The 24,237-nt window shown below is 34.5% G+C and overlaps 1 protein-coding gene and 1 long non-coding RNA gene across 2 annotated transcripts; both read left to right on the forward strand.

The window, feature by feature from the left end:
• The first annotated feature begins 6,052 nt into the window (after positions 1-6,052).
• Positions 6,053-7,256, forward strand: LOC120412914 (uncharacterized). The gene is made up of 3 exons (XR_005604878.2): positions 6,053-6,184; positions 6,282-6,341; positions 6,417-7,256. It is a non-coding gene; the product is annotated as an uncharacterized LOC120412914 (long non-coding RNA).
• Positions 7,257-17,511: 10,255 nt separating this feature from the next.
• On the forward strand, positions 17,512-22,897 carry LOC120413161 (protein singles bar). Its single transcript, XM_039573873.2, has 3 exons — positions 17,512-18,138; positions 22,440-22,592; positions 22,662-22,897. Exons 1-3 carry the CDS (start codon positions 17,779-17,781, stop codon positions 22,737-22,739), a joined length of 591 nt encoding a protein of 196 aa, XP_039429807.1. The 5' UTR covers positions 17,512-17,778; the 3' UTR covers positions 22,740-22,897.
• The last annotated feature ends 1,340 nt before the right edge of the window (positions 22,898-24,237 follow it).

Genomic DNA, 24,237 nt, shown 5'->3' on the forward strand with positions numbered 1-24,237 from the left:
AAATAGTCATGCAAAACAATCTAAAAATAATATTAAATACCATAGGACCCATCGGAACCGGTTCCACAGATCTCCGGTGGCCACATCCGGAACCGTAGTGGGAAACAGCATAAATTAGTCGTGCGACGTATCAAACTTCTTGATTTTTTATGGGGACACAATTTAAACACTCCTCTTCTAAAAACATGAAGTTTGATATGTCGCAAGAGTCGTTTCAGGTATTTTGCCTGGGAACCGGTTAAGGAGGCAAAAATACATCTTTAAAATACTCTCCATCCAAAACCAAGAAGTTAGATACGGTCCCACTACGGTTCCGGATGTGGCCACCGGAGATCTGTGGAATCGGTTCCGATGAGCCCTTTGGTATTTAATATTATTCTCAATAAAAATAATTATTTAGAAAAAAAATCATTTAGAAGATAAATGGTATTTATTTAGAAGAATAATTATTTAGAAGATAAAAGGTATTTTTTTATAATATCGCTATATTTTGTATTAATCTTTTTTTTTAAACAATTTTTCTTCAGTTTTTAAGTACTTTTATGCAATAATATCTCAATTAAATATGTTTTTGCAGCAATTCGTTATTTTTTCCATACTTAAAATCAAATATTTTGTTCTATCCAAATATTATAAGAAAACAAAGGTTTTTGAAAAACGTCATTCAATCTTATGCCCCGTGGTGTTTAAGTTGTTTTGGCAGTTATTTTGTAGTGAAATCAACTAATTGCATTGCTAGCAACAATTCCTAATACTGGAAATATCAATTTTGTAAAAAATAATAGCCGTACGAGCGATTGTTCCTCTTGTCCCATATGGTCGTCTTGACCCACCTTCCCCTACAACGAATCATATGGTCACCGGCGACAGATCGATTGCCATTAGGTGTGCACTAGCCTGTCCCATTTTGAGGTCATGTCGAGGAATTTCAGGTGCTCACTTCTTAAATGATAGATTATGATGTTAGGAACAATGTTTTCTTAGACAAGAAAAAATAATAAAATACTTTCTCGCACCCCCTAGTCGATTTACTGAAAAAAGTCACTTTTTTGAACAAATTTTCTAAAATCGCTTGGAATCAATACAAAAACTGTTTCGATCAGGTGTGTATTATCTTCAAACGATAGGTTTTTGTCCATAGATTAAGATGCACTATCAATATTGGACCAAAATTTAAGTTTTTGGACTCTCCCAGGCGGATTTGTGTCGAAAAAATCGATTTTTTTCGAATTTTTTTTCAGAAATGTTCATTTAATTTAGGGTAGCCTATTTTTCCCAGTAAAACCAATACATGCAGCTTGTAGGAAATTTAATGGCGAACATTTTTCCCTCTGAGAAAATGCAATTTCGACACTCCAGAGCCGAGATATTTGAGTTTTAGTGAGGAAAAAAGTGCCAATTTTCAAAATTTCTCAGAATTCAGAAGCAAGGCCTACTAATTACACGATGTAGCAAGCATATGTCTCAAAGGTCAGGGTATGCTTTTTATAGTAATTTTGGCCACTAAATCCGAATCTGAAATCAAATTTCATGTAAACAGTGATGTTTTGGAGCTACACCCTTTTGGAATGTTATTTGCGTGTTTAAGAGGCAGTTTTTGTAAATATTGCTCGGTTTGTTCTAGAGGTCGTATCGAGGTGCTCCGATTTCGATGAAACTTTCAGCGTTTGTTTGTCTATCGAGAAATTAAAAGTGAGAGTGTGTGCAACATGGAGTTAAACTTTCTGTGAAGTTGCTGTGAAGATTACCATAGCACTTTGAAAAGTTTAACTCCATGTTGCACGCACACACTCTCACTTTTAATTTCTCGATACATGAGATGAACTCATGCCAAATATGAGCCCTCTACGACAAAGGGAAGTGGGGTAAAACGGGCATTGAAGTTTGAATTTTCCGAGGATTTCGAATATGACAAAAGTGAGACTAAAAAGTGCCGCTATGGATGCCTACAGGACAATAACAAACGTTGTGAAATGTTTGTTATAGAAAAATCGAAAAACTATGAGATAAACTGCGATTGGCCAAAAAGTTATTACCGTAGGCTTATAGTCCATGAAATTCCCAAACTTTTGAACTAAAAGAGTATGGGTGTTGGAGTCTGTTGCAAAAAGATATTGAGGTTTTAAAAAAAAACCATTTTAACAGTAATTTGCAAAGCTATGAGAAAAAGTTAAACCAATCCTGGATGTCTATGGCTCATTTTGAAGTGCTTCAATAGACCTTTCGAATGCATCTAAGAGAGTTGGAATTGATGGAGTTTTACTAAAATGCGAGCAATTTTAAGATTTTTTATGTTTTTTGGACCTCAAACTTCAATGCCCGTTTTACCCCACTTCCCTTTGTCGTAGAGGGCTCATATTTGGCATGAGTTCATCTCATGTATAGACAAACAAACGCTGAAAGTTTCATCGAAATCGGAGCACCTCGATACGACCTCTAGAACAAACCGAGCAATATTTACAAAAACTGCCTCTTAAACACGCAAATAACATTCCAAAAGGGTGTAGCTCCAAAACATCACTGTTTACATGAAATTTGATTTCAGATTCGGATTTAGTGGCCAAAATTACTATAAAAAGCATACCCTGACCTTTGAGACATATGCTTGCTACATCGTGTAATTAGTAGGCCTTGCTTCTGAATTCTGAGAAATTTTGAAAATTGGCACTTTTTTCCTCACTAAAACTCAAATATCTCGGCTCTGGAGTGTCGAAATTGCATTTTCTCAGAGGGAAAAATGTTCGCCATTAAATTTCCTACAATCTGCATGTATTGGTTTTACTGGGAAAAATAGGCTACCCTAAATTAAATGAACATTTCTGAAAAAAAATTCGAAAAAAATCGATTTTTTCGACACAAATCCGCCTGGGAGAGTCCGAAAACTTAAATTTTGGTCCAATATTGATAGTGCATCTTAATCTATGGACAAAAACCTATCGTTTGAAGATAATACACACCTGATCGAAACAGTTTTTGTACTGATTCCAAGCGATTTTAGAAAATTTGTTCAAAAAAGTGACTTTTTTCAGTAAATCGACTAGGGGGTGCGAGAAAGTATTTTATTATTTTTTCTTGTCTAAGAAAACATTGTTCCTAACATCATAATCTATCATTTAAGAAGTGAGCACCTGAAATTCCTCGACATGACCTCAAAATGGGACAGGCTAGTGTGCACCTTTGCCCCACTCTGCTCTATACACAGAAAAAAAAGTGTAAATTTAACGGTCATGTAAACCATGTTTTATACGTAAACATGCTTAATGTAAAATTGAAACTTGATGTAAATCGTTGAATATGATTTAAAGAGCCATTATGTAAAACCAAATCATACGTAATGGTCAATTGTTATGTAAATTCATTTCAGTTGGTTGATTTTCGGAAAATTTGAACTTCAAATTGCATGTAAAATATACATTCAATGTAATTTAGCTGCACTGAAATTTCAAAATCGTGTAAATTTCAATTGTGAAGTCAATTCTGACGATGACAGCTCAAAACAAAACAATCAAGTAAGCTTGGTAGTGTTTGGTGGCAGGAGAAGCGAAAGTTTGGCGGCTAAATTTTGTTGTTTATGTTGATATTCTGAGTGCAAACAAATGAAACAATTTGATGCTAATCTCAGGTAGTTGGTATTATGTTAATCTTTCGTATAATCAGACCGTACTTTTGGGCTTCCAAGCAACTATTCTAAGAGTTTCGAGAATAATCGGTCAAGCAACCAGTGAAACATTAGTTTTTGAGCCGTTGATCCGGCTGCTGGTGAGTATTGATTAGTTGAAGTAAAATTGTGAAGAAAATTTAAATGTTTGGTCTTTAAGAAACCGTCTGCTGCCAATGGCAGCCTGCCTTTCGAATAAATGAAGATGCTTTATAGACTGCATCACGACTTATTAAACTGATCAAGTAAGTTTCTCACGAAAGTATGTAATAACTTTTTGATAATAGTTGAAATCATTTTTCTACGACTTCAAACGAAGCAACGGAATACTTCTAGGAATCACCTGCTGGAAGTTCCTGACACTTCGGCCAGATGTTTCTCCCGCAAATGTACCTTTTTCTGCTTCCGGTCCGGCTCGTCATTTTATAACAAATGTTTCCAAAGCAGATGCTAGACGGCAAACGATTCCCTCGATCCGAGTTTCTTCGGGCAGCTTGTCCTGGTTGAAGATGAAAGGAATCATCCGAGGAATCATCTTGCTTTGGAACCCAAGTTACTGGAATCGGCGTGGTGACCCTATCCGGCCGCAGTTTGATAGCAGGGTCTGGTCAACGGAGACGTCAATCGCCTAAAATTTGGTCAGGGTATGCTTATTTTTTTATATTCAGTGCGGAATTCATAATTACCCCGTGTAGCCAACTTTTCTTCTGTAAAGTTTCGGTCTTTTTCTAGAAAAAGCTGTTTAGATAGTAATTAAAATGTTAACAAACAGCGAAATGAAAAAAACGTCAAAATATTGCTGACAGTTTACACTCTGAAAAGAGTTAAATAGATTGTAGTATTTCCTTCTTGTACTCAAAACAAGATGTACTTATTTCTGAGCATACTCTCCAGAGCAAGATTTTTGAGCTCATCTATTGCACACTTGTAATTGTGATTTATTTGCTAACGATATCCTGCAGCATAACATGTTAGTTTACACTTTGTATAAGGGCAAGGAAAGGCACTTTGCACCAAATTTCCCCCCTGTGCAAATCATAACTGCACACAAAATATTTGCACACTGAAACCATACCCCTTGCAATCTGCAATACCAGTCGAAACATTTTTTAAACAAATTTCAAATTTGAATAAATTTGATTAGATTTTAAAGGCTCAGTTACCACCAACATTAACTAAGCGTCGAAAACTCTAGATTCCATTCGAATAAACTGATTGAGCCAAGAATATTTTTTAAAGATTTGGACACGAATAATTTGCGAATAATTGAAAAGCTATTTTATTAAGTAGAATTAAAAGTTTATTTAAAGTAAAACAGTTGTTAAATTTGTAACTATCTTTATTTTTATCGAAAATTAGACCATTGCAATTTTTTTCAAAACATATGTCACATTTTATACTTTTTTGCAAACAAAAATCATGATTTGCTGCAAATGTTGCTCCAGAAACGAAGTGAATGTTAATATCTCGCTTACTTTTTCAAAAAGTCCTATGTAAATAGGAAACCCATGGCGCCTTGATTATTTTTAAAAAGTACTCTAGATTAAGGTAGTAATTCAAGCAAAACAATGTAAATAGGCCGAAGCCGAAGTGTAAACAAACAGTCTGTCCGGCTTACGTCAGTGGATGTTTACATAAGGAACGAGCAAGACAGACTCTTTGTTTACACTTCGGCTTTGGGCCATTTACATTGTTTTGCTTGAATTTGATAATGATTATTTAAATTAAATTAAATTTTGACCATCTTGGTTTATTTCGATTACTTCAACATAAATCGGTTTTATTTCGGAAGCGTGTAATCTAGTACCTCTTAAAAAAAGTTCTATTTACTGCTTTTAACTATTTCTCTTGCACCGTGTAAATATTTTTGTTTTGAATTCATGCACGCGCTCGTCTTTTCTGCTTCTGTCATTCGATTGCTGCAAAAAAAAATTTGTTGGGATACTCGCAGCAGTAAGTTCGGTTTTTCGCAAGTTATACCGTGTAAATTACTGTACGACTTTTGGACCGCCGCCGGTTTGCTGGCCACGAGATGTTTGGTGAGCTTCCTTCGAGCCTGTCGGCGAATTAGAAGCTGCTCCAATTCACCACCAATCGATTCCGCCGAAAACCTTGCTGGCCGGGCACGGCCAATAGCAAACTGTTCCGCGTCCCGGAATGGCGCCAGCAGATCGAGGACTGGTTTCCCGCGCCTTTTTGGTCATTCAAACGCCAAAAGGCCGAAGTCGAACGGGAGGAGGTCCAGCGGATCAACGAGAAGTGAACTGAAAGGCATCGGAGATGCGCGAGAAACGACTGGCCGAGAAATGCGACCAAAGGAAGACGTATATCCAGAACGGTTGGTGGCCAAAGAGTCACGGGACCAGGAACGGCAAAGCAGATCTAGGCTCGTGTCCAAGCAGAGAAAAACAGGGCAAAACATTCATTTCGCGGGACATCAACAAGCGGTTGCTGGTATAAGTGCTTAGCTACTAGTTTGCCATCGACTCCAACGGAACCATCACTGCCAGGACACTTTGATAACGCGTGAGTAACAACAACTCTCAATAAATAGAACAACTTCTTTGTTGTGTTCTTTGTGGAATAATTTTTCGTAATTGATTTTTCTTATTTTCCATCCCAGCTCAACATTCATTGTTCTGCGTGCATCGAGTGAGTCGTTCGTGGAAAATTTCTCCGAGCCGTAAGTATGGAATCGACGACATTGCTCTTTGTGTAGCTATTGTCCTCAAACTAACCGTCCCGCGTTTTTTCTTAGAGCCAACAACTGTTCTGTTTCGTTATGCGTTTCACCAGAACTGCCACGGACCATGCGAATCGACGAAAAGCGGCTGCGGTCCAATCTGATCCGGAGTCTGCATGCAGTGCACTCGACGATGTCCTGGTACAAGATTCTGACGAGAATGCCCGCGCTGCCGCTGCATAGGGTCGACGAACTTTGCTGACTCGCACGGATACACTGCCGTCAGCATTCAATAAGGAGTTCGAGAACCACGTCGCGTGAATGGCATAGCTGAGCAGAAGCAGTTCAACCTTGGAAGCAGTGTGGGCTCATCCAGACCGCTAGCCTCGAGTATCAGCCGACGGATGCTATTCTATGCCAATGATCATCAGCTGACTGCCTTCCGCTAGGTATGTACATTCCGTATAGTAAACATCACCTCCCTTTTTGAACAATAACACTCGTGGGCCCCAAATTACTTTTTGCTAAACACTTTTGTACATTGCTTCGTTGAATCTATAGTCTGGTGTAGTTTTGAATCATTTGTTTATTTCGCGGTTCAGAAAGATTTATTTTATTCAATCGGCTTTTGAGCCAAAATGAAGTTAAAGTTCGATCTATCTGAACTACGATTTACGAAGGCATTTGAAATTTACATCGGATTCAAGATTCAGCGGGGCCAAAAAAAATTTTTTTGGTTCGTAAATTTACGTATATTTCATCGTAAATTTACATGACTTGGAAATATTTTGCCTTGGCCCGTTTACATCGGATGGCATGTAAATTTAAAATGAAATAGATGTAATTTCGCATCATTAATGACGTGCACTTTTGGTACATCATAAATGATGTAAATTTACCGGATTTTTTTTTTCTGTGTAGATGATTGAAGAATTATAATTATAATTTTAACATAATATGTTCGAGGCTTTAATAAAAAAGTTTGCATTCCGTGAAACTTAGTGTTTTGGAAAATGGTCCCCGTGAAAATTGCAGTTTTCAGTCGTGAAAAATCACTCATTTGAAACGGTAAATAGTTCAAATGTTTAAGCTAGGAACTTCGATCTTTCGTAAAAACATGTTTTGTTTAAGCTCTAAATATATAATGCTTGGCAAGATAACTTAACATTCTGTGGTTCTAGAGAGCGTCAGTCTGGCTACTGCGCGAGGTGCGGCGGTCTGTTCTGAACTGTTGGTTGGCTGCGACTATAAAGCGCACTTTGATTAGCGCAACGCATTTTACGCCCACGTGTTACTTCAGGATACCAAAAACCAGCATGGTATCCTGAGCAAAAAAAAAAGCAATCCACTTTAACGACCCCCGAGTCTTTTGTGGTCTCTGTTGCAAGTTTCTGCTCATTTCTAGACGTCCGAAGGTTATGTGTGGTGAGTCACCCAAAACTTCTTTTACGCAAATGGACCGACGTTTTACTTCCCCATCTGATAGAAGGCGTGATCAGGCAAATCTCGTCTCGAAAAATGCCACCGGGTCCGTCTGGGATTGAACCCAGGCTTGCTGGGGTAAGAAGCTATCAGGCTAACCACTAAACCACCGGACCCGGCAATCCCGGTATCCCGAGCATGCTTTGCTTAGGCTTCATCCATAAAGTACGTCACGCTAAAATCAGCCTACATTTACCCCCCCTCCCCCCCCCCTTTGTCACGCTTTTCCTATACTTACAACACGCAACACACTTGCTCAGAAACCCACCCCCCCCCCCCCCCCCCCTAGAGCGTGACATACTTTATGGATGACGCCTTATTTCTGATTTTTTTCAACCACGTAACTTTTTCAGATATGAACTGAGGCATGTTGATCGGTCATTCCAACAATTGAGCCTACTAAAGGACCTCTGCGATTTCCGCAACTGCGGGATACGATCGCAGCAGAATGATAATTAATCTTGATAGCCGCAATACTGCGTAAATACCAAAAATGCCAAAATAATACAAAGAAGTTATAAAAAATAAAAATTCATTTTTGAAGGGTAACCCTAGCACTTTTCATATAAAATGTTGTAGAATGCACAGATTAGGAAATACAAATTTTCAGTCTAGAGCAAAGTTGTTCAGAATGGTTAGTACTACAAAATTGCCTCAAAAAGTATACCCATATCTCATCAGGTAACGGAGATAGTTTTTGAAATAAATAGTAAATTAAAGACCACCCAATTCCCAAATGGCAAAATGACGTAGAATTTTATACTGAACAAATCCAGAGCAACATTTGAAAGGGGCGGTACGACATTGCTCTTACGGCCTTTCGTCCCATTTAAACGCGTGCAGGGCCGTAGCCAGGATTTTTGTTTGGGGGGGGCTTGGGTGCAAAAATTCAAAGATTATAAAAACCAGCAAATTATTTATACCATCACTTGGTTTATGGTATGATTATTAGGATGAATTGTAAAATTGTAGAATAATATATGCAAAAATGTTTTAAAAGATTTTGTTCTTAAGTTTTCAATGTCTCTATTGAAGAAACTCCTTCGTCAAAAGTTTCTCTTTATTCATACAGCTAGTTTGTATTGAAGGAGTAGAGAAGAAAGTGTTTTTTTACATTTTCTTGAACTGTTTAATTGTAATTGAATTTCGTGATAAACTGTCGCAAAATTTAAAATTTACATAACTTGAATAAATATTTTGAAATAAAAAAAAATCCTGTATCGATTTATCTACCCATAAGTATTATATTTTTGTACTTTATACTGATAGAAAAACTCACGAGCAAACTGGTAAATTTGAACTATCAAATTTTAAATCGTCTGGGTTTACATTTTCAGCTGTGTGTTCACTGTGATGGTTTATCTGACAAATTGGTTCAGAATTTGAGAATTTAAAAAAATTGACATAAATCAGATCTTAATTTAAGGTAATTTTTAAATAAAATTTCAATGTATCGTTTCAGTGTTGCTTATCTTTGAAATTGAAAAAAAAAATAACAGTTAAATTTCAACCAACGAGTATCAAAAAATGCTTAAAGACATTCGTATCCAGAGATATCAAGAGTCAACATATTTTAAAGTCTATGAATTCTTAGAAATAATTTATTTTTTTTATCGGGAAAAAAATTAAATGCACAGTAAGCTTTGAAGTGCTTATTTCATTAAAACGCAAAAATTAACATTATCAAATTTATTGAAAATAGTATACAAACTGTTTAACAAGTGTTTTCAATGAAAATGATATAACAGCAACTTCAAGCAAAATTTTTATTGTTCTTATCGACTAAGAACCATTGGAGATTGGTCTATTAGTTTCTTTGACACATCTTCTTGAAATAAAAAATAAACTTGTACGATAAAAAATATAAATGTTAACACGATTAACAAATTAAAATCTTCAATTTACTTATTTCTTTATTTTGAAATAACTGTCAAAACTGAATTAATTTTTTAAATAAGTGTTGATAACCAATATGATTTTAAAAGATAATTAGTTGTGCTGGTTATAGAAAAGACTCTCTGTATCTTTCTAATCTAATCTAATCTAATCTAACACAAACGCAGCCAGTTCGATGAAAGCATGCTGGAAAGTCTTGTGATTAGATAACGCCCCAAGCACTTTTCTTGTCAATATTAATAATTGCAATACAACCGAGTACACCCGAAAATGCATTACAAAAATTAAAGCGGCCAGCCCTACTACGTTGTGTTTACCGCAGAGAGGATTCTTTGAACGGATCACATTCCACAGAATCTACAGGGGAGGAGGGATGCGTGGACATACCGTACCAAACGCTCCGGTTTATTTTTGCATTATTGTTAATTGAAATAATGCAGGAAAAAACTCTCTGTATCTTTCTAAAAAAAAAAAAAAAAAAAAAAAAAACGCAAATGAAATCCTTTTTTGGATTTCTGGGATATAACTAATAAAAATTATGTTGAATAATATAGAATTGTAACCTTTTTTTTTATATTAGAAAAAATAATACATTGAAATGTTTCAATATTTTTTATTGAATATCTTTTTTTTGAAATGATTAAAATTTATTTTTATAAAAATTCAGGATTTATTAGCATTAATTATTTATAATTTTTGTAGTTTTTTTGTTTTGCAATTTCTGATTTTTTTAAATTATCATGTGTAGTTGTTATCTTAATTTTTTTATGTTTTAAAAGTAAAGAAAACTTTATGTAAGAATTCTTGAACCAAGTAGATTATTCCTGTAAATTTAATCTTAGTCTGAATTTTGCTACAAGAACCATATTTTACATTCAAATGAAAATTTAAAAAAATGTCCTGTTGCACGGAGACTCTTAAAATCCATACAAAAAAAATGCTCAAGAAACGGTCAAGAAAATATTTACGAATAGATTTTGCTTTAACGGTACGCAGCTGAAAAGCAACAAAAACAAAAAGTGGTGTTTGATATTTCTTCGGATGCAATATGTGTTGATGAGATTTTGATTTGTTTATTTGAATGCGACTGAGAATAATATTTGAAAATGTATTCGCTAAAATAATATTGAAGAATTGCCTCATGAAGCCGACTGTTCTTAAAATGCCGAAGATGTTAAGAATGGATTTTGTTTCTTGCTCAGAACTAAGTTTAAAATAAGAGAAAAGCCATTACAATAATGGTATTTTTTTTTTAATTTTGATATTTTTTAATATCAATTATTTTGTTTATTTTTTAGTTTTTTTTATTTTTTTTATTGAATTTCTGTTTTTTTTAAATTATTATGTGTATTGTTATTATAAATTTTTGTTTCTTTTTATTATTGTTATTTTTGATTTTTGACTTTTCTTTGTCTAATACCAAAATATTTGAAATCTAAAGTTTATAAATTAAAAAGTAGTAAATTTTTTAAATTCTCAATAAGACCGTTGCAAATATTATTCTGAACTTTATGTTACTAAACTCTGACCAAAGTCGACAGGGTAGAGCAAACAATGAAAAATATAAAAATTTAAATTACAAGCCATTGGTTTATCATTTTAAACGTGTTTCAAAACCTCACTTTAAATCAGTACATTTTGCATCATTAGTTTTCAAAATATCCAGTAACTGTCGAAAAGCTTTTTTCGTGAAAACAACTTGCCGCGGTTCAACGAAATGTTAAAAAAATTATAAATATTTTCAAACGAGCCCAAACATGTCGTACATGATTATCAACGCAGGAAAAAACATTTCAAATTTGTTGTCGCTGCTCCTAAAAGGACTTAATCGAAATAAGTTATGATTAAAAAAATAACTGTTTTGAGTTGATTAGACTTCCATTTTCATTTTTTTTAAAAAATATTGTATTTACCCTCTGCTGTTTGGCCAATTTTGAAAGGGTGGCAACATATACTTTGGAAAATATTTACAATGAAATACAATTTAAAAAAAAATAATAAAGAAATCTTAAAATCTTCAAAATGGAAATTCTAATCCATAAAATCCAAAAATTTGAAATGAAGAAGTTTAAAAATAAATTATTTATCACAAATTTAACAATTTGAAAATGTTGTTTAATTAATTTAATTTCTGAGTTTTTGAATGCAAGCTTCAATTTTTTTAACGTTTTCAATTTTTATCATTTTATTTCTTGCTTAAAAACGCGCAAGCTCATGCACAAAGCAAAAATTAGTTGATAATAAGGATTCACTTGAGGATCTTTCGATTTTTGATATATTAAATAAAAATTGGAGAGTGGCCACGGTGGAAACAAATAAATGTTACCAAAAGTAAGCATTTTGGACGAGTGGTTTCGGGAAAAAGGATTACGAAAATGTAATAAAAAATACACACAGATATTTCTCAAGCATTTTTCTCTAAGGTCTCAGATATGTAACTAACCATATTCTAAAAACCAAAACGATAGAATTAGAAGTGTATTTCTAAAATAGTCGAAATTCACTCAAATGTTCTTCATTTTAAAAGCTTTCGATTTTGAAATAAAACTGAATATTTTGTAGAAATTATGGTATATTTTGAAAAATGTAGAAAAAATCATTTGTTAATAGTATGAAGGTCTTCAAAAAGATAAGGGTTTTTAATGCAAATAAAGAAGGGTTACTAATTTTGCAGTCCAGATTATCCAAAAATTCGAAGGACTTCGGATAATCGAATCATGAATAAATGAAATCGTTTTTTTATTTGTTTGCTTTTAACATCAAATTCGGCACCTGCAACCACATTTGAGTTTAATTTGAACAATATTTCTTGACCACCATTTTGGCCGACACATTGAATTTAAAAATTCTAAATTATTTTATGGTTCTTCAGGGGTCATACTTAAGTTCGACAATCAAAAGTAAGACAACGAGATTTAAGGATTTTTGCTAAAAAGTTATCAGCTTCCGAAAATGACCATTTTTGCGCAACATAACAGGTGCATTGCCAGGCAAGCTAGCACAGACATGAGTTTAAAAATTATTTATTTCTATGTAGCCCCGGATATTGCTATTTTCGAAGGCTAATAACTTTTTAGCAAAAAACCCGAAATATAAGGTGTCTTCGGGAAAGTGGAAGCGCCTTCCACAGGTCAAAAACTGAAACAGTTGCTTTTCTCCATATATTTTTACGATTCGGTCAAGTAGGTTTCCCATATTGATGGGCTACATATTTCAGGGTGTAAAATCACATAAAATTGCATAAAATAAAGCATATTTAATTTACACCCAGACCTTTTACACGCAGCTGGATTACTACTTTTTTAGCTGTGTAGTGATGGGTCAATCTTTGATTTTAGGGGGTAGCCTCAAGTAAGCCCAGATTTGGACCACCCTAACCAATGTAATGCTAAAAATACGAGATAAATGAAAAGTTACTGAACGGAACGATCTTCAAATCTGCAGCTCAATTTTTAAATATTGGACCCATAATCTACGAAAACTGAGCTCGGCAATGGACAGGCAAATTACTTAGTTTGATCAATCTATTCTTGATTCTCTCTTACAAATTATTTCTGTGGAGAGAACACACAATCATTGTTTTTGAATTATTTTTAAGGTAGTACACACAATCATTGTTTTGAGATTTTTTAAGGCAGTACAATTTAAAAAAATTGGGAAAAATTTCGGGGGGGGGCTGTAGCCCGGTAGCCCCCCCCCTGGCTACGGGCCTGAACGCGTGTAATGAAAGGCCGTAAGAGCAATGTCGTACCGCCCCTTTCAAATGTTGCTCCAGAAATGTTCCTAGGACAACAAAGCTCTAATATGCTTCCCAAAAGCAGGAATATTGTGTTGAAACTTTCCATTAACAGTTACTTGTTGCAATGCAAACCCCTTCCCTAATACGGACGGGAACTTCAAGTTGCTCAGACTATTATTTAAATAGGGTTTAGAACATAGGGAAACGCAAAATACTGTTCCTTCTTATTTTGAAATTTCTCGAACTTGAAATTTCGATGCCGGTGAGCTCTCTTGTACTAAGCTTGGTGGGATTCCTATTTAGATAGTTCAAGAGAGCACACCGGCATCGATTGTTGTCACACATAAATCGCGAATCCGTTCTTCTGTCTTCTTGCTGTCTTTTTAAGTACGCCGAGATGGTTGTTAGGGCAAGAAGTGTCTCTCCTTTACTTATCCTTAATGCATCTTCTACCTCAATCCTCCTGCACGACGCCGAAAATTTTATATATATGAATAACTGAAGGTATTCTGGGTCCAGTACTTCAAGATGGCTCTTTAATTCTTCAAAAAAAAATGTGACCAAATTTCACGTTACTTTTTCGTCTTTTGACCTCTATTCTAAAAATAGATCCAATGCACGAATGCACCCATCCTCGAAGCAATTTTTGTAGACTCTATTTTTTCACGGCCAAAACCCATCAACAAGATGCGTTTTGCTGGAGAGATGGTGCAAGGAACTGTTAATCACAGTCTGGGCATGCCGCTAGTCATAGGGTGAAATAAAAATGAGAAAAATGTGAAAAGCGGAAGGAGCACATATGTTTCTGTAGGGTGCAGTGGGTTATGTTAAGTTAACAATAATGTTATAATATTTTTTCGGAAATTGTAATGCAAGAAAATGTTAAAGCTTTTGTTTTAAATTGTTTAGTCTAGTTCAGCGATTCTCAACGGAGTTACCTACTTGATTTAGATGGCAGGGGGTACCAGCCTAGAAGAAGGTTGAGAATCGCTGGTCTAGTTCAACCGGGAAATGCAAATAACCTTATTTTATCGGTAATTTTTCCCTAGCATCCCCTAGAATCTGCTGGGAGTCTTCCGATGCATGTCGAACACGTGTGACCATATTTAGAAGATAGAGACACAAAGTAGAGAATGAAGATTAAATCGTGCTCTTCTTCGTCGGGGGTCGTCGTCGTCGTGTGCTGTAGATTATTTTTAGTAGTTTTGTTTTGGTTTAGGTATTCGACGGTGCGTACCGCAACCACGCTGCAGTTGTTCGGTTTTCCCTCTCCTTGACACTGAAGAAGAACTAGGTGCGAGGCAAGAAGTTTTGCTGTTGATGTTTGTACTCAATTGTTGCTCAGTGTGACCGTTATCTCAAGAGGGTGTGAACGAGATGAAACTGGCGGTTGGTGTACAATGTTGCGGTAGTTATTTGCTTTTTAATTAGTCCTGGAAATATTTTTTTATCAAGAATTGAGTCTATTTCTTCTATTTCATTTTTGAGTTAGCAAACTAAGGTCATTACAATTTTTTGTTATTTTTTGCCCGTGTTTAACGGTGCACATCAACCAAAGCATTTGCACCCAGATTTTTGTTACAGACATTTTAGGATCTTCAAAACTACGGGTACAATCGAAATATTATTTTATTCATCCCCTAAAGTACTGTCCACTAAGTAATTTACAACAAAGTTTGATTAATTTTACATTCCCGTTATTGCAGGATTGGGTTCGTAAGTTTGACAATTTTGGAATAAGAAGACAACAACTTCCTTCGTTGCTGTGCACCCTTAAATCCTTAAAAAATGGGGACGAAGAAATAATGCTACAAATTAACATTTTTAAAGAAAACTTGAAAAATCAATTGTAAAATAGTTAGGGTACATTCGATTACGATATTTTTTTATATATTTAATCAAATAGAGCATTTTCAACGTTTTTGCAAATTTTATATTATACAATATTTTCATTAATTTATTTATATTACAAAAAATTTACTGAAGCATAACCAAAGAGTATTGAAATATTCGTGAAATTTTCCGATCTTTCGATTTTTAAACCAATACTAACTTTTTAAAAGGGCGTAATATTGAATGTCAAATCAAAAAAGCAAAATATAGAGAATTTTCTCAGCTTTTCAAAAATATTTTTTCAAAATTGGGCAAACATGTGCACTAATTAAAAAAAAATTAAAAACTGCGAGTATTTTCAAAAAAGTTACCTAAAAATGGGTTTTAACTTGAAAACTGTTCACTTTATCAAAATTTCACTAAAGAACTTTTTGATTGCAAATTTGATTTTACATCGAAAAATGAAGTTGAATTTTTTTTGCGACCATTTCGATTTTCTGAAAAAAAATCAGCATTGATTAAAAAATTCATAACTCAGTCAAAAAAAATTTGCGCAACCTAGACATTTCTGAAAAGTTGGCATTTATGTCCCCTAAAACATATAAAAAAAAAAATAAAAATAGTGTTTTTTTACAAATCAAGTTTTAGTGAGAAAAAGTTAATTAAAAAATCACCTTTTTTTACCGTGCATCATTTTTTTCAGTGTAGTCCTTATCCATACCTACAACTTTGCCGAAGACAAAAAAACGATCAAAAAATTCCTTCAAATGAAACAGATTTTTTTTTATTTTCATATATCATTTTTGTATGGACTGCTGCCAAATTTGTATGGAAAATTATATGGACAAACTAATGATGCAAAATGGCTTCTTTGGGCAACGGAAGGCACCAAAAAAGTTTCAGCTGGATTAAAAAATACAAAAAAAAAATCGAATGACCGAATTTTGACTGCTCTCTTTTGACCACGGTTAAAGCCGAGCGACAAAAACTTTAAAAAACATTTTTAAGCATTTTAAATGAAATTTGACTAAAACTACAAAATAATAAATTATACAATGGAGAAACGAATTCAAACAAAGAAAATAGTAGAAATATGGTTAACTTTGACAATAATGTTCAAAATAACAAATTGACAAAATTATGCAAAAACGTAAACAGTCCATATTAACGTCTGCGAAGGAAATTTGGGAAAGCTTGTGAACTTTGCAAAAACCTTAGTCTAGGAAGGATCAAATGTGACAGATAGGACCGAAGATTAAATTTATTGCAAAATACACCTTAAATCGAACGATATCTCAGGTTTGTTTTCAAAAGGACCTATTAGCCTCCACGAAAAAAAAAAACGAAGTTGACTTTATAGCTGTCGGCCACCATTGCTAGTACCAACCACTAGTGTTTTCCTTTTTATCTACAAGGACTTCGCCGCCCTGGGCTCCTAAGTGTATGAAAGTATGGCACGGAGCGACGGCGCCGAATACCGATATTTACACAAAGAATTTTAGAGCGCCCACCGCGGGACTCGAACCGGCGGCCTCTGGATTGTGAGTCCAGTGCGCGGTCCGATTGATCCACACGGACGGGACAAGCTTAGCCTCCACGACCTTTAGCAAAAATTTACGTTTTGCTCTAAAACTAACTGATTTATAATTTTACAAAAAAAAATCAAGGAAAACTAATATTGCAAAATTAAGAACTACCTTTTAAGTTATATTTAAATTGATTTTTAGGAACTTATAGAAACACCAAAAACGCACTCGTCCAAGAGCATTAAAAAAAAGTTATTTTTTGAGGATTAGTTTTTTTAAATGACAAAAAAAATTGAATCTGAATTTTTCGTACGAATTGAACACCTTAACTTTCAAAGTCCTGCAATTTTTGACAAAATGCATCGTTTTCATGTAATATTAGCTTAAATAATCAAAAATTTGTACTAATGGTCTCAAACATTAAATTTCTTATTTAATGATACAGATTTTTTTAAATCTCTTTCTTCCGAAATTTGTGAAGGAAATAGATAAAGTCGATGCGAATTGATTAAGTTAATTATGCTTTAAAAAAAACAATTATTTTCAAGACTCGAATTCTCTTCAAAATTGAACAATATTTGAAAAAAAGGTTTGGTTTGGCCTCTGCAAAATCCAGAAAAAATGAAAAAAAGGAGGCCAGACAACTTCCTGTAACAGTTAAAAAATGAACGCACTCATACCAAACGGAATCAAACACAAAAATACTTGAAAAATGTGAGATGCTACATCTCTTGTTACTCTCCCACATAGCACATAGACCCGTACCACAAGGAAGAAAATATTCAAGACTGGTCCTCCCTGCCGGCAGCCAACGTGTGACAGTCTAACAGTGGCATCCGAACCGTGAAGACAGTGTGAAAGAACGTGCGTTGTCGTGACTGTTCATGAATCAACAACAACAAAAGTGAGAGCCGGTTTCTAAAAATACTCAACCAAAGCACGGTGAACATTCAAAGTGAGGATGCCCCCAACCGTAATTCGGATGCCGAACGGCGCTGGAAATGGGACCCGTGGCGGGTTGGGACACTTGAACCAGCAGCAGAACCGCGGAATCCGGATCGGTTGTTGTCGGGTTTGCACGTGCATAAATTTGGAGTTTTTCATGTCGAAGAATGGCATCCTGAAGATCTTCGAGATCATCCTGGGCTCGTTCTGCCAGACGTTGCTGATCCAGTTTGGTATGGACTCGGCCAAAGACATCGGCGAGGCGTTTCACGGGTTTCTGACGACGGTTTCGGCCTGCCTAACGACGACCACGATCCTGCTGCTGTGCTATGCCATCTCGGCCAGGACGTTCCACCTGGTGCGGCAGTCCATTTTCGTAAGTGTTTCGTCATATTTTTTTTGAAAAAAAAGTAAGGTGTGGGTGAATGTGTCTAAAAGGTCTGTCTGGAGTGCATGGTTCTATATTTGTGCAGAAAGTGAGTGAGATAAATGTGAAATATTTTTTTTAATTTATGATTTATGAAGACGAAGGAAAAATGCAGTGACACTTTCGAAATATGGCCAATAATGTTTTTATATGTGACGCAAGCAATTTGTTATTTAAATCAAATGATTATTTTATCATCATATTCATATCATATCATATTGATAAATATTTAAACCGACATAAAAAATATTTCAAAAAGAAACACCAAATCTTTTAAAACAATTAAAAACACTGATCGAATCAAAAATCGATTGCAAACTCTTCAGAGTAAATTACAAAACATCAAGGCTATTTACAGATGATAAATTTTGAAACCATAGATCGGTTAGGGAAGTTAGGGCTGAAACTTTTCTTGCTTAATACAAACTAAAAAAAAAATAAAATTGAAAACTTTAGAATTAAAAATGAATTAAATTCACAATTTTGACATTAAGCATTTACCCTGTTCATTAGTTATACATTATTTTTTAACTATACATTGTTTAAACTTTAAACTTATTGTTTCAAAAATAAATCAACACATTTTTATAAGAATTAAAAAAAGGTTGAGACTTTATTTAATGTTTTTTCTCCATGGCTTTGGTCAAAGTAAAAAAGTTCCTTGGTTTGCAAAAAAAACTACATTAAAAATTTCAAGCATATTGATCGACATTTTGAAACAAAATGCATTATACTTGATTCATATTTGATGATAAATTTGTGCATAGCTTAAATAGGTGCAGGAGATTCAAGAGCAATAAATTTAGAAATCGGTGTACCTCATTGTTTTGTTCTATTTCTGTTTTAACCAAAGTCAAACAAAACATTTTGCAAGAAATTTGGCTAAAATAGCTGCCTTAATTTGTTACTTTAGTCCTGATTTGCCCAAGTGTTCAGTGCAAAATAATTCAATGTGATTTTTTTCAAATTTCAAATCATAGATATACGTAAACATAATACCCACTCTTTTAAAAATGTTTAAAATTAAAAAGAAAATATATGAAGCCCTAAGCATTTTGCGAAAATGTTAACCCTCTACAATCCAACCCCGCCTTTAGACGAGCTTCGATCTAAAATATCGCCAAAAATCGATTTTTCAACAGATTTTTGATCTAAAAAAAGCATTGGAAAGAATTACTCTTAAAATTTTAGAAAATTTTAGGGCTGGAAGTTAAACTTGTTTTATGTGACTTGGCCAATGTGTAAAAAATTGCATTATTTTTCAGGGGTAACTTTGGCTGTGTTTTTGTTAACCAACATTTCCAATATTTTTAGTAAAAAGGAGTCTGCAGTTATTTTTGTAGTGTCCCAGATTATGCCTCAATGAATTTTTTACAATTTACAATTTTAGCAGAAAATCTGAAAACAAGTAAAAAAAGGGTTACCTAAAATTTTAATAATGTTCCCTAGTAAGCCAAATCAATGCTGATGAATGCCAAATACAAATTGTAATGCTTTAAAATTCTTATCGATTGCTAAGTATTCAACTGTATCTATTTCCACAACCAAATCTGAACTTCTTGACCAATTTTTTTTTTCAATTACGGTAATTCCCGGGGCAAATTAAAAAAAACATCCCGGGATAAACGTACCAATATTGAATTCAATTAGTTGCAAAACTTGGGCTATACTCTAAATACTATATCAAATTGATCTTTTCCTGATCAATTCAACAAAATTAAGCTTCTATCTGTCCTTTTTCGCCTTCGTTAGCGCAAAAATTTACAATTTTGAAAAAAAAAAATCTGAAATGAAAAATATGAGAATCATGAAACAAGATTTATCATAAATTCATAATTAAAAAATAGAGCATTCTTCGACAAACCCGGAAATGGATTTTACCTTTATTTTTTTTTGATTTGGCTTAAACTTCGTGGGGCCTTCCCAATGACCAAAGAAGTAATTTTGTGTCATTGGTACACCCATACAAGTCTCCATACAATTTTGGCAGCTGTTCATACAAAAATGGTACGTAAATATTCGAAAACCTGTAACTTTTCTCGGAATTTTTTGATTGATTTGATGTCTTTGGCAAAGTTGTAGGTATTGATGAAAAATACTCAGAAAAAAATTGTACACGGAAAACAAATTCAGTGATTTTAAATATTTTTTTTTACAAAAATTAAATTTCCCAAAATCCGTATTTTTTAACTTTGATTTTTTTACAATATGTTTTAGGGGACACAAATTCGCATCTTTAAAACCATTCAGAACATATGGACAAAATTTTGTCTGACGAGTTATGATTTTTTTTAAACAGTGATTTTTGTAAAAAAATTAAATCCAACACTTAAATTTATTTGACCTAATGTCCCCCCGATTGTGTGTGTATTTCGATCCGGGCGGTTTCGGGATGTTTGACAGTTGCGTTGGTGAATTTGAACGGTGTGCGTCGCGGTCCTCACGCAGGATTTTCGTTGCCGTTTCCGTCTCTGTTATCCCCCCGATTGTGTGTGTATTTCGATCTGGGCGGTTTCGGGATGTTTGACAGTTGAGTTGGAGAATTTGAACGGTGTGCGTCGCGGTCCTCACGCAGGATTTTCGTTGCCGTTTCCGTCTCTGTTGTCCCCCCGATTGTGTGTGTATTTCGATCCGGGCGGTTTCGCGTTTTCGCATTTTATTTCGTTTTATCTTTCCACAGCCGGCTGTCTAAGATTAAATCATTTATGCTAAACTCAACATCAAATAACCGGGAATAGTCTCATCCGCATACTCCGACTGATTGCCTTGAGAATGCATAATACATCACACCATTAAACAAAATTTATTGATTATTGGGTCGCATCATCATCCTCTATGTTGAATCCTGACCATTACCCTTACCCACTAACAAAATCCCAAGTAGAAGTAGTTTTCCGGCACACGCGGGGGTGTGGATATCGTATAGAACCCACCCTTGGTAGCAGCCTGTGCTAACTAACATTCCCGTCCCATTCCCTCGAGATCTACAAACTGACATGGCGGGCGCCGTTGGTGGCCAACGACTGTTTCCTATTCGCACCGGCTCTAGTTTTGATAATCGTGATGTTTTATCTTTTCAGCGCATTCATGCATGCTGTTGATATATCCCTTATAAGGGAAACATCATTTGATCGTTGAAGCGTGTGACCGGTTGTGTTGACAGGATATTATGGTCCTGTTCAGCAACGGAGAAGGACAACCATGGGTGGTCTCTCATGCTCATGCTCATGCTCATGCTCACTTAAATTTATTTGACCTAATTTTTTTTTATGTAAAATCGAATTGTCAATCGAAAAAAACTTTACAATTTTTTTGATAAGGTGCACCGTTTTCAAAATATATCCATTTAATGTTAAATTTTGTCCAATAATTCCGGTTATTAACTTTTTAAGTAGTGTCCATGATTGTCCATTCCTGAAAATATATTTTTTAAATGTTCCGATTTGAAAATTAAAAGTTTAATCATTCGTGAAATTTTCCGATCTTTGCAAAATCAATTTAATCAAGACTAACATTTCAATAGGGCGTAATATTGAATGTTTGGCCCTTTGGAAATGATATACTTGATTCAAAAAAATTCGAAATATTTTTTTCGAAAAGATCGGACTATTTCACGAATATTTTTTTTAACATTGATATAGAAAGAGGCAAAAAAAATTAAGTACAAGATCTTACATTTTTATAAAAATCATTATTTAAAAAAAACTCATAACTCGTTGGCAAAATTTTAGTCCATACTTCTGATTAGCTTAAAAGGTTTTGTCCTCTAAAGCATATAAAAAATCAAAAAATAATAAATACGGATTTTGGGAAACTGGATTTTTTTGTGAAAAAAAGTTTAAAACTAAAAATCACAAAATTTGTTATCCGTGTACCCTTTTTTCTTAACAGTCCTCATCAATACCTACAACTTTGCAAAAGACACCAAATCAATTAAAAAATTCCTTGAAAAGTTACAGATTTTCGAATATTTACGTACAATTTTTGTATGGACAGCTGCCAAAATTGTATGGAGACTTGTACGGGTGAACCATTGACACAAAATGGCTTCTAAAATTTGAGCCAAATAAAAAAAATACAAAAATTCGGCCGATTCCGAAGATAATTGTTCATTAGAAACATTTTTCATAAAAAAGGACTGTTTTAAGGCAATACAGGTGATTCATAATATATTTAAAACAATATTTTAATAAAAACACTTTTTGAAAGCAATACAATTGATTCTAAATTTATGTTTTGCTCAATTCCAGGAGGTAATGTACAACGGAATATCCTGCTTTCTGTACCTCAGTGCAGCTTCCTACATGGGCTTCGCCGTCAACGTGTGGCTGTACCCGAAGTTCCTGCTGTTCAAAAATACCGGTGGAATCCATAGTGCCTACCCGGCCATGACAGCAGTTTATGTAAGTTTAAATTTCCTTCATTTTGTCATCTAATATTATTAGTAACGATTAATTCATTTGCAATTTTAGTACATGGGCACAATCGTCGGAATCGTGTACGGTTTGGATGCATTTGTGGCATACCGGTATTTGAAAGGGTTTACTTAAAACTTGCTGCAGCTTGTCTAGGATAGTCATAGTTACTAAAAGCATAGCAAACGATGTACTTATTTATTCAGCTCCAACGCCAAAAAAACAAAAGTGCAATATTAGCAGTAACCTAAGTGTGATTGTAGATTTATGTAAAACATAAGAGATAAAAGGTAAAGATAAATAAAGAACAAAGCCTTTGTAATAGAAACCTTGCTTCAAATACGACAAATCACAGCCCCAAGCTCAAACGGTAACTTCCTAATCGTTGCTTGTATCCTGAGGCAGATATGGTGTCAACCACAGTTTCCCCTCACCTTTCACTTTCGTTTCGTGCAGTTTTTGAATAAATTACACGTCTTTTAAAATAACCGAGTCACTTTAAGGCAACTCTGCGCTAAAGCGTTGGTACAGATTCTAAATGCTGCGACTCATTTCATCGGTGCTGCAGGGGGAGATATCGAACTTAGCCTAGAAGCAGCTTTGGGAGGCCAAATCAATCAGGACGTGTGCTGGCATCAAGGAAGCAATTAGTTTGATTGCTGTTATCAGAGGTGTGACGATTAGCAATCAATTAAGATTCGAAACTAGTTATGAGTTATAACACATAAGCATTGTGGCCTGAGGTTAAAACATCAAGGCACTATCTAAACACGCACAGTTTAAAAATAACACACTAAATTTTAGTATTGCGAAATGACTTTGTAGCCTTTCGGGAACCTGAGAACTTCGTGGCAAGTGGTCATGTCCCTTATTTCGCCACTATTTCTAGCACCAACTGCAAATGTTTTGCTTTTTTGCTACAGCCTTACACTGAAATAAAAAAAAGTACAAAATTCCCTTATTGTAGGAATTTTACCTCCTTTCCTATTTAATAATTGGGTTTTCAAATTACTAAATAAGATAAGGAGGCAAAAATCCTAGAATATAAACATTTTGTACTTTTTTTAAATTTCAGTGTAGCCTTCCTGGGTCAATGCTCAAAAAAGTTTTTCTTATCAGTTCAGACATTTTTGCTCTCTTAAAAATGTGAAAAACTCAAAGTTTTAGATAGAAGCCTGGACTTAGGCTAGGTTCGATTGTAGATTGTAGAGGATCAAACAGTGAAAATCATTAACGCAACATGGAAATTGATGCTTTTCTACTGTGTTGCGTTGCAAACTTTTGTAGCGCCACATTTTTGCGTCTCAGTATCATTCATTGATGCAGCTTGTTCTATACACCCACCAGGTCTCTCTCAAATGCATTTTCTTATTAAATTTAGTTGACGTGAACAATAATAATTATTATCTCGAAAGTTAAAAGTAATGCATTTTTTACACATTAAGGCCGTTGCAAATGTTTTTTGAAGTTTATATCCCTCGACCTTGATCGTGATCGGGGGGGGGGGGGGGGGGGAAGTGTTTAAAGTGCATTTCACACCTGCCCAGTAGTTTTGCAATCATTAGTTTTCAAAATATCCAAATATTGAAGATTTTTTTTTCGCCAAAAAAAAAAACTTTTGCGTTGCTGTACA

Source organism: Culex pipiens, chromosome 1 (genome assembly GCF_016801865.2).
Source record: "Culex pipiens pallens isolate TS chromosome 1, TS_CPP_V2, whole genome shotgun sequence".
NCBI classification, from domain to species: domain Eukaryota; kingdom Metazoa; phylum Arthropoda; class Insecta; order Diptera; family Culicidae; genus Culex; species Culex pipiens.

Excerpts from the sequence above, each read along its gene's own strand:
- LOC120413161 (XM_039573873.2), top strand. The coding sequence starts at position 17,779 with ATGCCCCCAACCGTAATTCGGATGCCGAACGGCGCTGGAAATGGGACC. Across the intron at positions 18,139-22,439 it reads TGGTGCGGCAGTCCATTTTC|GAGGTAATGTACAACGGAAT; the intron begins GTAAGTGTTTCG and ends GCTCAATTCCAG. Across the intron at positions 22,593-22,661 it reads CGGCCATGACAGCAGTTTAT|TACATGGGCACAATCGTCGG; the intron begins GTAAGTTTAAAT and ends TTGCAATTTTAG.